Raw genomic sequence first — 15,505 nt, forward strand, 5'->3', positions numbered from 1 at the left:
CAATGCATATTGACTTGATTATTTTTAAAGCATCGTCTTTTCTTTTAAGTAACTAGTTACTATATTAGTTTGCCAGTTATGCAACAAATATAAAGTTATGAAGAGCGATTTCCGTTCATAATAATCTTAATAATTACTTTTTTTTATCAATTTATATAAAAATACCACTTATTTATTAGACTTTGATTATTGTTATTTGCCTATAATATCGACTGGCTGGTATTTAATTTTAAATGATTATTATCACTTTTAATATAATTCTAAAATGACTATATACTGAGGTTAATTTGGACTTGCTTAAAGTGTTGTCAGAAAAGTTAACATAGATTACTGTACGGAATTTATAAAAAAATATAAATTTGATAAATGTGGACTAATCCACAGCTTTGAAATTGATTTTTTTATATTATAAGATCAACAGACCTCAGCTTAACCATACTAAAGACCAGATAAATTCACTTTGTCTACATCGACAATTGTTTTTCTGAACTATATTATAAATCCTTATAGACTATTTAAAATATATATATATATATATATGTTATTTTATATACCTCTACCTCTCAATACATACATATAAAATAGAAATATATAATTAAAATATTTTTCAAAATGCTTGCATCGAGAATACTTAAAAATAAGCTCTTAAAGATTGGCAGTTTTGTGTATAAAATAAATTTTTGATAAGAGAAAATTTTATACCCTGGATAATTATTACTGGCATTAGCAATTTCTTATTTGGCCCAATGTCTGGGTTAAATATGATTTGTTAATCAAAGTAATCAGTGCACGATTTCATACAATTTGATTGATTTCTTTTATAAATACGATTATATGGAATAAGAGAAAAATATAATGCTAGTTGTTTTAAATTCTGAGACTAGTGCGATTGTTTTAAAAAATATTTTATAATCGCAGTGGCATTCCAAATATTTTGGTTTATATTTCATATGCTGACACTACTTTTAAAATAGTATTTTGTAAACTTGGTTAAAAATCATTTGCTCATCATTCAAAGTACTTAGTGCTTGAGGTCATGCTATATATATGAAAGATTTTTTTGTTTAAGTGTATACAAATAATCTAGTAGAATAGAAAAGACATACCCTAGGCAGTTTTGTCATTGACACTAGTGCCGTTATTGTCAGATATACCGACTTGTCCCAATAACTGGGCTACACTTGGCTCGTTTAGAGTAAGTACTGCATGCGCTTCAACCATGACTACAAGGGAGTTTCTTGCTTCTTCATGTGGAACGCCATGAGCTCTGGTGGCGTGGGAATACCATGCTCCAGTAGATGGTAGTACTGAAACGCACCATTTGCATGACAATCTGTAGAGAAAAATAATATATACATCACATTAATAAATGCAATATGAAATGTTTGTGTTTGTAACTGAATTTTAATTAATGATCTGGAAGGATACCAATCCACGCTCACATTAGCCCTCTCATAATATTTGACAAAGGAGTTGATTATGTACATAGAGCCTTTAATGGCCAAGTGGTTATAAGAGTTGAATCTTAATCGACGATTTAGAATTCAAACTGGGGCCAAGCACCACTGAACTCATGTGCTTAATTTGTATTTATAATTCATCTCATGCTTGGAGTTGAAGGCAAACATGGTGAGGAAACCAGCATGTTGTGGATAATAATCTGTCATGCATATTCTTAAACTCGCATAGGAGAAACGTAATGGAGCAAAGTTTATACCCCTCCCCTATATAAGAGAGAAGGCCTTCACCCAGCAGTAGAAAGTTAAGGCCACAAAGAGAGAAGTTAAGACAAACTTCTAACTAGAAACGTCCATCATTTCATGTAAAATTTATGCTAAATTATTAACTATTATCTAACTGCTGAATTTAGAATAAATATAAGAGAACTATAAAGGTTTGTCAGATTCTCTGAAAATTCTCAAATTATGTCATTGTCGGCTTATACTTAATATAACTCACCTGTTAGTCATGTGTCTAGACTTAACATGTCTCCGTCTATAACCCCAGCTATTGTAAACTCTGGGACAGAATGGACATGGGAATGATGGGTTTGCATAACATGTGGTAGTTTTGTCTGAAATAAAATATTAACAGTAATAATTTAAAAAATTCATAAGATCAATTATAGGTTTTATATCTAAAATATCAGCAAAAAATGTGATGAAAACAATATAGCAGCAAATTTTGTGGACGCACATATTTAATAAACTCATTCAATCATTACTGTTTACTACAAGTCATTGAAAAAACACTAAAAAGTGAAAATGATAACAATATACCTTTTACACTTTGTGCTTCACTGGAAACAAAATTTAAATTCTCAGTTGTTATACTTAAGGATTCTACTATAGTACCACTCTGTAATACTGTCTCTACTTCCTTGTCAATCTCTATTTCTTTGTCATCATCCTGCTCTATATTTTTTTCATTTATCATGTTTAAGCATGGCTGTGTACTGCTGACTTCATTAATCCACTTCTTAACACAACGATCAGAAGCCATATTACACATAGATTTATTTGGAACATTTTCAGGACTAACAGAGTATTTTTTCTCGATTGAATCTTCTAAAACGGCAATGTCTGTATCGTTAGTGTTTTCTCCTGAATAATCAGTTAGTGGTGAATCGACTGGCTCTACTTTGGGCACAATGTTCTGTAAATAATATAGATTTTAATAGAAATTCACATCAAACTGTTACATTCATCACTATGTTACTTGCTATGTATTAAATATGAAAATTTAATTCATCTTTTCTAATATATGATCTGAACCTATTGACCAAACTTTGACAACATTTGGAACAAAACTTTTTAATAGAAAAAATGCAATGCTTTTTAACTTACTGCTGCATGGATTAATTTAAGCTTACACATTTATAGTTTTTATGTAAGAACAAAATCAAAACAAAAATGCATATCATGATTGTGAAATTCAATTGATAAAACAAAGTGATAACTTTACTAATACTAATTATAATATTGAATGGATACATGTATCATTTATCAGTATACATAGGGTTTTAATATTTCACAACTATGATATAAAGTTTTCACAGAAGTATTCTATACTAGTTTTATAATATAACTTTTTTGTACAACTACACTAACTATTAAAATCTGTAAATAAAAATGCCGTGCGAATATAGCCAAATATAATATAGATTGTCTCATTATTTATGAACACAAACCAAGCACATTCAGTAGTTGTTCCCCAGATTAAACCCAACAAACTTTTGTAAGGTCCACATCTCTCAGAACATTTCGACTTTTATAAGATTATATGCAATTATGTGTATCATTGAAAAGAATTGATATGAAAAGCATGGAATTATTTGATTGAATACTTACGGGGTTTTTGTGGACATCAGAGTTTGACACGGTGATAGCATTATCTAGTTTTACAGGACACGGCATTAGTTTTTTATTGCTCTTATTTCCATCATCCTGCTCACTTTTCTTTCGTTTTTTAGATAAAGCCTGCGTGGAAGTTGCAGTTTTCTAGAAGCATTATCATTTTTTAGTTGCAAGAAATTATCTGATTAATACATACCTATTTCATAAAAGATGCTCCCAGCTTACCTCGTCGTCCCTAGCAGCATCATTGCCAGTAGATAATCCGCATATTCTTAGGGCCTCAGCAGTTTTTAAAAGTATTGGCAAAAATTCTTCTGTTACATTAACTTCACCATTGTACATAAATCTTAACAAAGTTTGTAAAGAATCTGTATTGATGTCATGAAGTACTATAATTGGATCTTTGTGGGGGTTTTGCTGTGAAAAAACGTGTGGGCGTTACATATGATTTTAACAGCCTTAAAATGTTGGCCTTGTAATATTAAGATCCATGGTTTCTTACCTGAAATATCGTTCTAAATACTGAACTATTCGCAGAAAGGATAACTTTATGAGCCTTAAAACTTTGCCCTTCCGATACTAGTGTCACATCAGATAAACCTTCGTCTTTAAATAACTCCTTCACATTTGATAATATATTATTCTGGTATCCATTCCATTTTAAGCTGATTTCCTGATTTGCCATTTCGCGTCTTCATAAAGCTAAATTGTTTACAAAAGAAATATAATGTAAAAACAAACAAATTAAGATGCATGTATAAATGATCACTGCGAATGCGAAAGAAAACAATCTGAGTGTTGGCAGATCAAAAATATTAATATAAAGGTTTAAATCAATAAAATTATTTAATTAACATAAATTTATATTCGATTATAATTTAGAAAATGTTTGATTTTATTAAATGTAATAACTATTTTTAACAATAATATAATTCTTAACAGATTATACGAAAATGACAGTAGGCGGAACGCGGAAGTTTTAAATTATTAAGAAAAAAACACATACAGCACAATTTAATAATTTGACAAAATACAAATTGTTTTTTACGTTAACTCGTATTATACATGGATTTATATGTATACTACCATAAGCCAATTGTATCATATTATGAAGATGACTAGTATCATGCTGCAGCGGTTGGTTCTAATAAAAAAATTGCGTAGAATTAGAATATATCATCAAATAAAATACCGTTAATACTTATTATTTACACTTACTTTTCAATGTTTGTAATGAAAAAGTCTAAGTTAATATAGGTCAAATGAAACGATTATATAAAAAAGTTAAGTTTTTATACAAACAAACTGAAATAAGCCATGTCTTTACAAATTTGAATGGCAAACATAAAATTTGAATGACAGTCTGCATATGTGTGTTACATAATTATATAATGCGTTCTTTAATTGATTATTTAAAAATATTCGATTTAATGAATGTCATTAATAATTTTTAATTACAGATTATCGAAATCACTTCCACTATCTTTTTGTAATAAAACTAGTCGAAGCCGTGTTTATAGGTCGTTAATAATAACATAAGCATAACGATACTTAGTACTGTTTGAATTTAGATCTCTTAAGGTGAAGTACCGACTAGGTATCTAAAACAATATTTAGATTTGTTAATAATATTTCAACTAGTTACTTACTCATATTTTTTTAAAATATTTAATGTTGAGTTAAACAGTATTATAGAGATATGTGAAATCAGAACAAACAAACTAACAAAATACCTTAATCGTCAAACATTTTGATATTAGCTTTATCTCATATACATAATCATAAACCTTGAGACCACTTATTTCGTAATTGTTGTACGTAATTATTGTTAATGAGTCTGACCCCTTTTTCCAGTGATAAAAGATAAATAAAGGTCATTTTAAAGTTTATTCAAACAGGTTAGAATAAAATACATTCATTACTGATCTATAATTTTACAGGTGGTTGAGAATGTCTGTATGAGTAAGCACCAGCTCTACCTACCACCAGATACTCTACTGCCAAACAGCAATATTTTGTATTGTAGCGTTCTGGTTTGAATGGTTCCTGATTAATTACAGATAGAATGCTAACTAACCATAGTATGCAGCGTATATACACTGTAAAAAAACATTTCAAATTATGACTAAATATTTAAAAAATAATAATAAAGCTAATTAAAAAGGTATACCTATAATATTATGTAGTTCAAGACAAGACAAACAACAATTACACAAACAAACGAATTTACCTTAATAGATACAGTATTAGCCTTATCAGTTAATCCTTTTGAAGACTATCTTCAAATTCAGCTACCATTTCAGTGTAGTTTCTTGTAAAGGTGATCATTTTGATAGTTAAACAAAATGTCTATTAATTTCTCAATGTTCAAAATTTGTGTAATAATTTGCTTAACATATTTCGTGTATGGTGATGAAGAAATTAATAAAAATAGTAATTTTAATGATGTCGATGACGACGCTTCATTGGATACTGTATGTATGCCTATCACGCATTCTAAAACCCTTAAAATCGAAACAAAAAGAAAGCTTTGTCTTTTACTAAATATTTTTAATACGAAAACATTTTATGAGTTTATGTGATTTTTTTGACAAAAATAATAAGTACATTGAACTCAAATTATCTACAATTATTGGGTTTGTAATAACAGTATAACTTAAAAATTATATTATATGTTGTCCAATTTCATACGTATTTGTTTTGTGTTTTCTTTACCCTTGAGGTATGTGGAGCACATTGTTAAAATGTCGAAGTGATTCAGCCTGGTCCCCTAAAATGTGAAGTACAGTGTCATGTATATATTTTTTTATTTCTCAAAACACCATAAACTAATAGAGCCGAACGTGCTTTTGTAAGATCCACAAAAAAGCTCTTACAACCCTAAGTAAGATTGGTTTAATTTTCCTTAGAATATTATTTAAAAAAAAAAAAATCAAACAAAAAGTTCCTAATACAAATAAAATTTTCGCGGCCGATGTGAAATTTCTCGAACGCGTGTAATTTAAAAAAAAGATGCTTCGATTTACCTTTCCACTAAAATATATATACCATACTGTAAATACTTACTTAACCTTCAATCCAAAAATTCAGATTATGATGCTGCCTGTGAATAAAATGCCTAATCACTATTATAAATAATCCCTACTTATATTATAAATGCAAAAGTAACTGTGTCACCTCTTGACACTTAAACCACTGAACCGATTTAGATGAAATTTGTTATGTTGAAAGTTTAAATTCATAGGCTACTTTTTTTATATGGTATAAAATTTTATAAATATCGCGTAGGTAAAGCCGCGGGTTCAGCTAGTATCATATAACAACGGCACGGACAATAAGTCTGTGGGAATTTAACATATATATAAAAAAAAAAAAAAATCTTATAAACAATACCATAATTGCAAAACATTTCAGTTTAGCCTCGTAAGAAAGTACGGCTATGCATGCGAAATACATCGAACGTACACAGAAGACAAATACGTCTTGGAGTTGCATAGGATACCTTATGGAAAACAAAATTGCTCTCAAGAAATCAGGCCTGTCGTATTTTTACAACACGGTCTTCTCTCGTCGTCTGCGGAATGGGTACTAATGGGACCAGGAAAAGGATTGGGTAAGACGTTCTCACAAGATGAGACGAAGTTTTCGTATAATCAGAGTTACCATGAATACAAACCAGTCGGTTTAGTTTATTTGAAATAGAGGATTAATTAGTACAATCGACCATCAATGAGAGCCATCCAATCAATTTACATAGAATGAGTTTAATACTTTTAATACTTTACTTTGAGTTTTAATACTTCGCCAAAAAAGTTAATTTTGATAGTATCATGCCGAGCAGACCAAATTTTCTAAATTTTTCTTACACCACGTATTAAAATAGGTATTCAAACTATAATAAAATAAATGTTTAATAATTCATCGTTTTCAGCTTACATATTAGCAGACGCTGGTTATGACGTCTGGATGGGAAACGCCAGAGGCAATACGTACTCGCGGAAACACGTCTCAATTAATCCATCTTCCTCAGCCTTTTGGAAGTTCAGCTGGCACGAAATAGGCTACTATGATCTACCGGCTATGATCGACTACGTGTTAAACGAGACAAGCGTCTCCAAGATACAGTATGTTGGATTTTCACAGGGAACTACAGCATTTTTTGTGATGACTTCAACCAGACCAGAATATAACAATAAAATTAAAGCTATGCAAGCACTGGCACCAGTTGCTTTTGTTGGAAATATAATAAGTCCTCTAGTGAGAGCCCTTGCGCCATTTACGAACTCCTTGGAGGTAAGAGATTTACGACTAAATTGAAAAAAAAATGTCACTTCCTTCTGGAAACGGCGCTCATTTGAGCAAAATTTTTAAAATGACCTATCTATGTATAATGTACAAACCGTACCGCTTTGAGTAAAGCTATAAATATAGGTATATCTTAAAAAAAGATCAACTTCAAGTGTAATTGATACGATAGACTTCTAAAATCAATTTAAAAGCTTTTTACGAGGATATATTTCATTTACAATAACTACATATTTTAATTCATTGTTCTCATATCTGTCAATTTATTGAGTAAGATAGCGTTATTGACTGAATCGACTACTAAGCCACTAAGATTTATTTTATAATTGCCCTAAGAAAAATAAATGATCAGAAAATGAATTTATTTATCGCTATTTTAAGAATTACAATAGGAAGTTTAATGACTTAGACATGTTTTCTTGTTCGCTCAATACATTTAAAGAGAACGTTAGTATGCATTTGTCAATTTAGTCATTGTTTTATATATTTGTCCTGTTGTTTTTTTTTATTTTGGTGTTTCATCTTTTTGAATTTAGATAATTAATATTTATAATTCATTGAATGGCTTGTTTACTGCTATACATGAATTAGTTTTTAGTGGAAACTTGATTGGTTTGTGCACGGGTTAATTGTTATATAATGTATGTGTTGTTTACTGTATGTTTCCCAAATAAAATAAAAATAAAAAAAATTACTTCAAAATATTGATGGATTAAATGTTTTATAATCTTGTTTTCATTTCGATTATATAACAATAATAACTACACAAACACTTCTGTATTGATAAGACAGATAACTTGCCTCTCTAATACATCAACGGGATTTTACTTTAAGAAGGATATAATAAATTGTACTTATAACAAGCATGGTACTTATCTTAATCGGTAAAACAAATAAATAAAATTGAAGTGTTTATCTGTAATTTCTATATGAGTTTGCAAGTTTTGAAAATGGAAACATGCATTATTTTTATTTTTCTGTCTTTCTGTGTGTCCGGTGTCATCTCTTACCTTTTAGGCAGCATACTAAGGTACCGTCTAATCTTTATATGAGCTAGTTCGTCAAATCGATTGCGTCTATCAAAATACAATATTTTTATTATCCCTATTATGTTACACACTTAACGTTCTATTATATTTTATAATATTTAGGTGGGTAATATTCGTATAATTCGTAAAAAAATAGTAAAATTGTCTATGTCTAAATTTCGTTGTCTTTGATTAGTGATCAGGATTTTTCGAAAATCTCCCTTGTTAGTATGTGTAGTAGATTTTTTTAAATATTCCATGTATAATACAATCAAATTAGTCACGTGTGACCGCCGGGCACAGCTAGTAATAGAAATATGTAAATGTTTTACTTAGATTTTCATGAAAATTAAAAATGAAATTATATTCTTACTATCTATTGGCAATGAATGTGATAATATAGTATATAAATATAATAAAAACCCGGTCTCCTAATATTATATATATAGCATAATATATTGTATACATAGAAGATAAAACATTTAAGTTCAGTAAAACAAATTTATATCGCAACAGGAACAAAAGATTGAAGGGGTTAAAATTAAATTTGGCAGGGAGCAAGGATTTACTGTGGAATGTGATATAGAAGATTTTTTTTTCTTGACATAAACTGAATTTACGCCAAGCGTAGCGGCAAGGCACAGAGTTGTAAAAATCTCTGGCACTAAACTGTATATGAAGTTATAATGACTTTTTAAATTAAAAATAGATCGATTTTGTTACAGACGTAATTTTAATATTTAATACAACTAACAAATAGTTTTATACATTATTTAGTCCTGTAACATGACTTAAGTGTTATAATTAAGTAAAGAATATTTTGAGTTTAATAGTATAAAGTATTGTTATAATATGAAATGAGCATGTTTTGTATATACATATAAACTTATTACAGAAACGTTTTGACTTAAAATTTATATTTATATAAGGACAAATATTCAAAGTTTCTCTGTCATAGTACTTTTTCCAAAAATCACGCATTTTGTTACAAAAAATTGTCTTCTAAATAGTGCTGGTATTGATATTATAATTAGTACGTCTATTTAAGCAAACCATTTACATAACTATCACTAATTCTGTGTCAATTAAGATTTCACTATCATTATGATTTAATCGTTCAAATAGCTATTACAACCAATAGACAATGATAAGTAAATAATTTGGAAATACATATGTTATTTGTAAGTTTTTTATAAACTGGTTGTCGTCCGTAGCTTCAAAGTTGGTCGTTTGATGTTATGTATAAAAACATAAGTAAGTAGTTAAGTAGCCTATATGTTAAGCTTGCTTAATACCTTTCATCCAAATTCCATCAAAAGAGTAGCAGGCAGTGTTACTATATATTAAAGATATTTGTTTCATAGACAATGCTCATACATAATACATTTTTTTTTTCAGAGAATATTAAGGTTATTAGGTCAAAACGAGTTCTTAGCGAACGGTAAGATAAATGAATTAGCTGGTAAAAGATTTTGTCTCGAGGAAGCTGTAACGCAGAGCCTATGCACCAATCTCTTATTTCTTTTGTGTGGATATAATGAAGCGCAGCTCAACAAGGTGATACGTCTAGTTTTTACCCATAAATATTAACCATCTTGTTAACTGCTAAAAACGTTAACTGCCTTAATGATAAACATTGCTTAGTGAGTGTTCAGTTAAACACAGAATTTTCTCTTTCTGCCATTATTGATTTGACATTCGAAAGAAGGAGACAGCATTGTTCTATTAGTTACCCCCGCAAAAACATGTTTTCAACACAGCATGAAATATAGTACTTATATACATTAATTTAACATATTTCTTAACGATTTCATATATATTTTAATATAAAATGCTCAACAAATTTTTAACGAAACTAAGGATATTATTTTTTGAGAAAGATTATATCTTGACATATATATAATATATCATAACATAATATACATGCTTATATATAGACTACATAAAATCACGCTCCCAAAAAAAGGGCCAGTAAAGTTTAAGGCGGGCTAAAAGGTGCGGCTGTTGCGCGCGCTGTATATAAAAATATTATGAACAGTTTACGTAAGAAGAGAAAATTTACTAATCTTTAAGTAACAAAAATACATCCAAAAACTTGTAACTAAATCATAAATATAAGTTTTTATTCCAGACGATGCTTCCAGTGGTCCTGGGCCACACACCAGCCGGTGCGTCGACGAGACAAATGATCCATTTCGGTCAACTGTACAAATCGAAGCAGTTCACCAATTTCGACCATGGTTGGATATCTAATAAACGAATATATGGTACTTTTACACCACCAGCGTATAATTTAAGTGCAATAACCGCACCCATTTATCTACACTATGGCGATAATGATTGGCTATCGAGTTCGAATGACATAGATAAATTATTACTAGGAATAGACTCGGTGGTCGGAAAATACAGAGTACCGCTCAATAAATTCAATCATTTAGACTTCATATTCGCAATCGACGCTGACAAACTTCTGTATAGACGTATGATGAAGATTATGTCTCGTTTCGCCTGATTTTCTTTTAATGATAATAAAAAATAGGACCACATTATGTTTATTACATCCAAACACACAAATTTACAACAATTTGAATTGTTTTCCATTTCATAAAACGTCTGTTGTTGAGACCTGAAAATAAAATTAATTACTCGGTATTTTTCTTTCTTTTTCTTAGATCAACTTCGACTATTCCTAAAATAAAAATAGACTCAACTTAATCGTATCTGAGGGACAATTCTACTTATGTCTATTGGCTTTGATACGATCTTATTCCGATCCGACTTCGACCATAACACCACAACCACCACCACCTCGACCATCATCCTCAACTGGATCGTTGTGTTAGTAGAATTAGTTAGAATAGAAAAACAGCAGAACGGCAAGATTATGTTTTGATTCGATTGCGATAAAGTAATAATTTGTTAGCGTTAGTAGAATTGCCCTGGGTTTAAATCTACTCCACTCGACCGAATGAGATGAAATTTGCAAATAATTTCGGTGTTGATGGCAATAAAACATTACTTAAATTGAACAAAAAAAAAAACGTTGCTTTTGTTTTCTTTAAATAAATAGATAATAATAAATTATACGTAACTTAAGAAAAACAATGTATTTAAGTATTTAAAATTTCATCAAAAAAAGAGGATTGACTTAGTACTACTAGAATTTATTATTTTGTTTAATCTTTATTGACTACAAGCCATTTTTATTCTTCGCTATTCAATCTTCATGCTAAGCTGACCAAATAGACGGCAAAGTTTAAATAAACAAAATACAATGCTTGATTAATACCAGTCTTATACAAAAGTGCTTCTGACTTGATGACTTACTGCTACTTAAATATTAACGGCTGGTGATGGAAAACTTACAAAAATCGCATCGGAAAGAGTGGAATATGATGACCTTGCAGATACAGTCTTGTCATTTTTATTAGTATATAATCTGTGATTAGCATCAATATTTACATCTTTTCTTTGGGATTTCTTTTTATTTGCTATTGTAAGCTCTCTTTTTACGATAGCACCAAATGTGTCATGCACTGAAAAAATAACATGATATATATAACTACTCGTCGCGGCTTCGCTCGCGTTTTAGCGGATTTATCGATTTAGGGATTTCAAGCTTGCTTTATACCCAATTTTGTCAAATTAGGTTCAGTGGTTTGGCCTCGAAAGAGCAACAGACAGATCGACAAGCATACAGAAACACTATCTATTCGTATAGTCTTATATATTAATGTGTGTCTATGTTCAAATAATATTTGGGTTAAAATTTTTCGTCACCTTTTGTCAAAACTTCAATAGGATCTTCTTTCTGCCTGAGGTGATGATTATCATTTAAGGTTTCGTTTGCTATTACGTCATTTGTTTTATGTAGTACTTGCAGCATTGACACGTGTCTGAAATTCTTTAAAAATAATAATGTTGAATTGAGATTCTTTGTAATAATTATTTAAATGAATAGTAATAACATTTACGTAAAGATTTTGAAAGAGCCCCTATACGAGGTAGAGTCGTTACCTTTTATATGCTAGAAGACCCTTTACCACACGTCTCTGTAGCTAAGTTATACGTTTAATTATATTCTAAGTTAATGTTTAGCCAAAAACCTCCGAAACACGCTGAATATATTGGTACAAATTTCATGTCAAAATATTCAACGGTTTTTGGATGCAAAGAAAACGGCGATCTTTTATAACGATCGATTTTGACAGATAATTTGAAAAAAAAGGAAATATTTAATAAAAGGAATATATTGCATATACATATATTAAATCCATCTACACCTTGGATATTTAGTATTATATAAGTAATTTTGTTTGAAATAAGAGAGGCACATATATATGATCATAACATATGTTATTGTTTTTGTGAATAACTTCAGACACATCGGTCATTTTCAACGAATACTAGCCATCTGTGTACTACATATTCCAGTGCACATGTATGTCCGTAAACTAATGTAATCACTATTCCTTCAAATCAAAAACGACCGCGAAAAGGATGAAGCTCAGGTAAAATCGCTTTGCATTCTTTCCAAGGGAAAAGAGTGTTCACCCTTCCAACTTCTAGACTCCGGGCTGCTACTGAGAATTTGTCGACGGAAAACCCCAACTATTATCAGCTCGACCAAAAATTGCCGCAGAAAAATAGAAGTTTTTTTATAGGAGGGACAATATAAATTAATTTCGAAAAATAATGCAAATTGGTAATGCTTAAATATTAGAGACACCTAATAAACTGAGGCAGCCTGGTGATTAGAATATGTGCATCCTAATCGAAGGTACAAGGTCAACTTCAGAAATGTACAACATTTTTTTTTATTTACTTATGGATTACTGCCCAAGTTACAACCTCTTTCCTATAAGGTTCAGTAACTCGTATGTTTGAAATTTGTGTAGCATTTACTTTATTTATAATAACTGGTGGACTGAAAAATGATTAACCTGTTGGAGTAGGCACCGCCGTTGATATACATTGATGATGTATAAAATGTTAACCATTCCCGACGTTCCACCAACCTTATAAACTAACAAGTTATTTATCACTTGTGCCTGTAATAACACTGGCTCACTGTTTAGCGACAGAACAAGCGATAAGTGGTTTGTCCCTACCCAGACGAACATCCAGAAGGATCTACTACCGAGTAATAAGTTTATAATTAATCTTGGTGTCTGTCACAACCCACATTATATAATCTAAAGGAAGGAGGAGACTTAATTATCAATATAACTATACATAAATATATATATAGACTACACAGAAAAAGCAACAGTAATGAGCATACATTTAAAAAAAAATTGAACTAACTAACAAAATAAAAGAAAAGTGATGTACTATACAAATTGAATAGCTATATTAATAACATAGATTACCTTATTTTTGCAATTTTTCATAGTTATAATCATTTCTGATTCAATATTTTTGACAGGTTCAGTGTTAATATCGTCGAAATTGGATTCATAAGGCTTAGGCACTACAGCATTATTATCAGTAACGAATATGGGTGTATACGATGGTACAACATTTTTACGCATATTACGAAGTTTAAGTTTCAGTGAAATATTCTCCCTTTTCAATTGTCTTAATTCATCGCTTTGTTGATTGAATCGTTGTTGCAAATAATCTAAATTGTATTTATATAAAACGTTTTCTTCTTTATTTACGCCATCAACACCACAGCCGACGTCAACAGTCTTGTATTTAAATGAAGTACATCTGCTTAATTTTTTACATAAAGTTCCCGAGTTTCGTTTGCTTACACCATAACAATATGTTATACAATTAGTACCCGTAGAGGCGTCTTTTTTAATAATCTTGTGTGATGAAGTTTCATCGCTTCTATGTTTTGAGCGTGGTGTCAAAGAATTTAGGCTGAGCTGTTCTTTTATAAAAGGCGTTAAGCTCTTCACAAAAAGTGCCTGTTCTACAACTTCCTGTTGCCATATTTTAGCGATACTTTTCACACTTCCGTTGCTATATTGGCTTTCATCGCTTTCAGTGCTTTTAGGAAACTTTATTTTAAATACTCTTTCTAAAATTATCCTCCAAAACATTTTTATACTCTTTAGAGCTTCCAAACATCGTTCGCAAGGCCAGTGAGTCGTTTCGAATTCCTCCTGTGAAAGTTTAAATTAATATGTTCAAAATCATTTTAAAAATATATTTTTTTTAATATTGGTAATAATAACTAACCTCATCAAAATATTTTTGAAAAATTTCGTCGTCCTTAAAACAGTTTTTAATGACATGACAAGAGTTGCAGATGCTATCAAGGACCACTTTAGACTTACAATCCGGGTGACATCTGGGCGTAACCTGAAACATCATTTTGAGTATTTCCAAACTGTAAGGTATAACTAGAAACAATTTTCAAAATTCATTAAAAACATGCATACATAAATGAAAAAAATATAAAAAATACCTTCCCCCGTCGTCTCCAAGTCATCATTCTTAGAGAGCTAGTTACCATGGAAACAGGAATTACACAAATCGGCATATCAGACTTCATCCAATCCCTAAGGTACCTAACTCGAGTATCAGTATCATGACTCCATGCTCTAATATCAAAGCATGACTCATAAGATTTAATTTTGCCTTCGTTACGTGCTAACAGTTTTAATTTATTATGGTTAAACATTGAACAAAACAAAATCGCTATAAATACACTTAAATCTAATATTTAACATATTTAGAATTTACTTTATAATATACTTTATAATTTTGAGTCTCAAGATTGACTTATGTCACTAGTGACTACTTAGCTTTATAGAAATTTATGTTCATTAAGGCCTTAATGGTATACAAATAAAAATTAAT

At 30.2% G+C, this 15,505-nt stretch overlaps 3 protein-coding genes across 3 annotated transcripts; 1 reads left to right on the forward strand and 2 right to left on the reverse strand.

Annotated features, from left to right (window-relative positions):
* Positions 1–951: 951 nt before the first annotated feature.
* On the reverse strand, positions 952–4,147 carry LOC113394365 (zinc finger protein 131-like). Its single transcript, XM_026631651.2, has 6 exons — positions 3,859–4,147; positions 3,582–3,773; positions 3,351–3,500; positions 2,280–2,655; positions 1,960–2,074; positions 952–1,333 (listed from the first exon to the last, which is right to left on the reverse strand). The coding sequence occupies exons 1-6, from the start codon at positions 4,039–4,041 to the stop codon at positions 1,108–1,110; spliced, it is 1,242 nt and encodes a 413-aa protein (XP_026487436.2). The 5' UTR covers positions 4,042–4,147; the 3' UTR covers positions 952–1,107.
* A 2,305-nt stretch (positions 4,148–6,452) lies between these two features.
* LOC113394437 (lipase 3-like) lies at positions 6,453–11,229 on the forward strand. Its single transcript, XM_064220560.1, has 5 exons — positions 6,453–6,461; positions 6,771–6,969; positions 7,288–7,649; positions 10,088–10,246; positions 10,821–11,229. Exons 1-5 carry the CDS (start codon positions 6,453–6,455, stop codon positions 11,199–11,201), a joined length of 1,110 nt encoding a protein of 369 aa, XP_064076630.1. The 3' UTR covers positions 11,202–11,229.
* Positions 11,230–11,372: 143 nt separating this feature from the next.
* On the reverse strand, positions 11,373–15,406 carry LOC113394438 (uncharacterized). Its single transcript, XM_064220561.1, has 6 exons — positions 15,111–15,406; positions 14,882–15,004; positions 14,062–14,805; positions 12,470–12,593; positions 12,056–12,225; positions 11,373–11,378 (listed from the first exon to the last, which is right to left on the reverse strand). Exons 1-6 carry the CDS (start codon positions 15,324–15,326, stop codon positions 11,373–11,375), a joined length of 1,383 nt encoding a protein of 460 aa, XP_064076631.1. The 5' UTR covers positions 15,327–15,406.
* Between the last annotated feature and the right edge of the window lie 99 nt (positions 15,407–15,505).

Source organism: Vanessa tameamea, chromosome 4 (assembly GCF_037043105.1).
Source record: "Vanessa tameamea isolate UH-Manoa-2023 chromosome 4, ilVanTame1 primary haplotype, whole genome shotgun sequence".
Classification (NCBI taxonomy): domain Eukaryota; kingdom Metazoa; phylum Arthropoda; class Insecta; order Lepidoptera; family Nymphalidae; genus Vanessa; species Vanessa tameamea.

Bases quoted from the DNA above. Each gene is read 5' to 3' on its own strand.
- LOC113394438 (XM_064220561.1), bottom strand. From the start codon at position 15,326: ATGTTTAACCATAATAAATTAAAACTGTTAGCACGTAACGAAGGCAAA. The intron at 15,005-15,110 runs GTATTTTTTATA...ATGATGTTTCAG, and splicing joins CTTGGAGACGACGGGGGAAG to GTTACGCCCAGATGTCACCC. The intron at 14,806-14,881 runs GTTAGTTATTAT...AAACTTTCACAG, and splicing joins TTCAAAAATATTTTGATGAG to GAGGAATTCGAAACGACTCA.
- LOC113394365 (XM_026631651.2), bottom strand. From the start codon at position 4,041: ATGGCAAATCAGGAAATCAGCTTAAAATGGAATGGATACCAGAATAAT. The intron at 3,774-3,858 runs GTAAGAAACCAT...GTTTTTTCACAG, and splicing joins TATTTAGAACGATATTTCAG to CAAAACCCCCACAAAGATCC. The intron at 2,656-3,350 runs GTAAGTATTCAA...TATTATTTACAG, and splicing joins CTGATGTCCACAAAAACCCC to AACATTGTGCCCAAAGTAGA.
- LOC113394437 (XM_064220560.1), top strand. The intron at 6,970-7,287 runs GTAAGACGTTCT...CATCGTTTTCAG, and splicing joins GGGACCAGGAAAAGGATTGG to CTTACATATTAGCAGACGCT. The intron at 7,650-10,087 runs GTAAGAGATTTA...TTTTTTTTTCAG, and splicing joins CATTTACGAACTCCTTGGAG to AGAATATTAAGGTTATTAGG.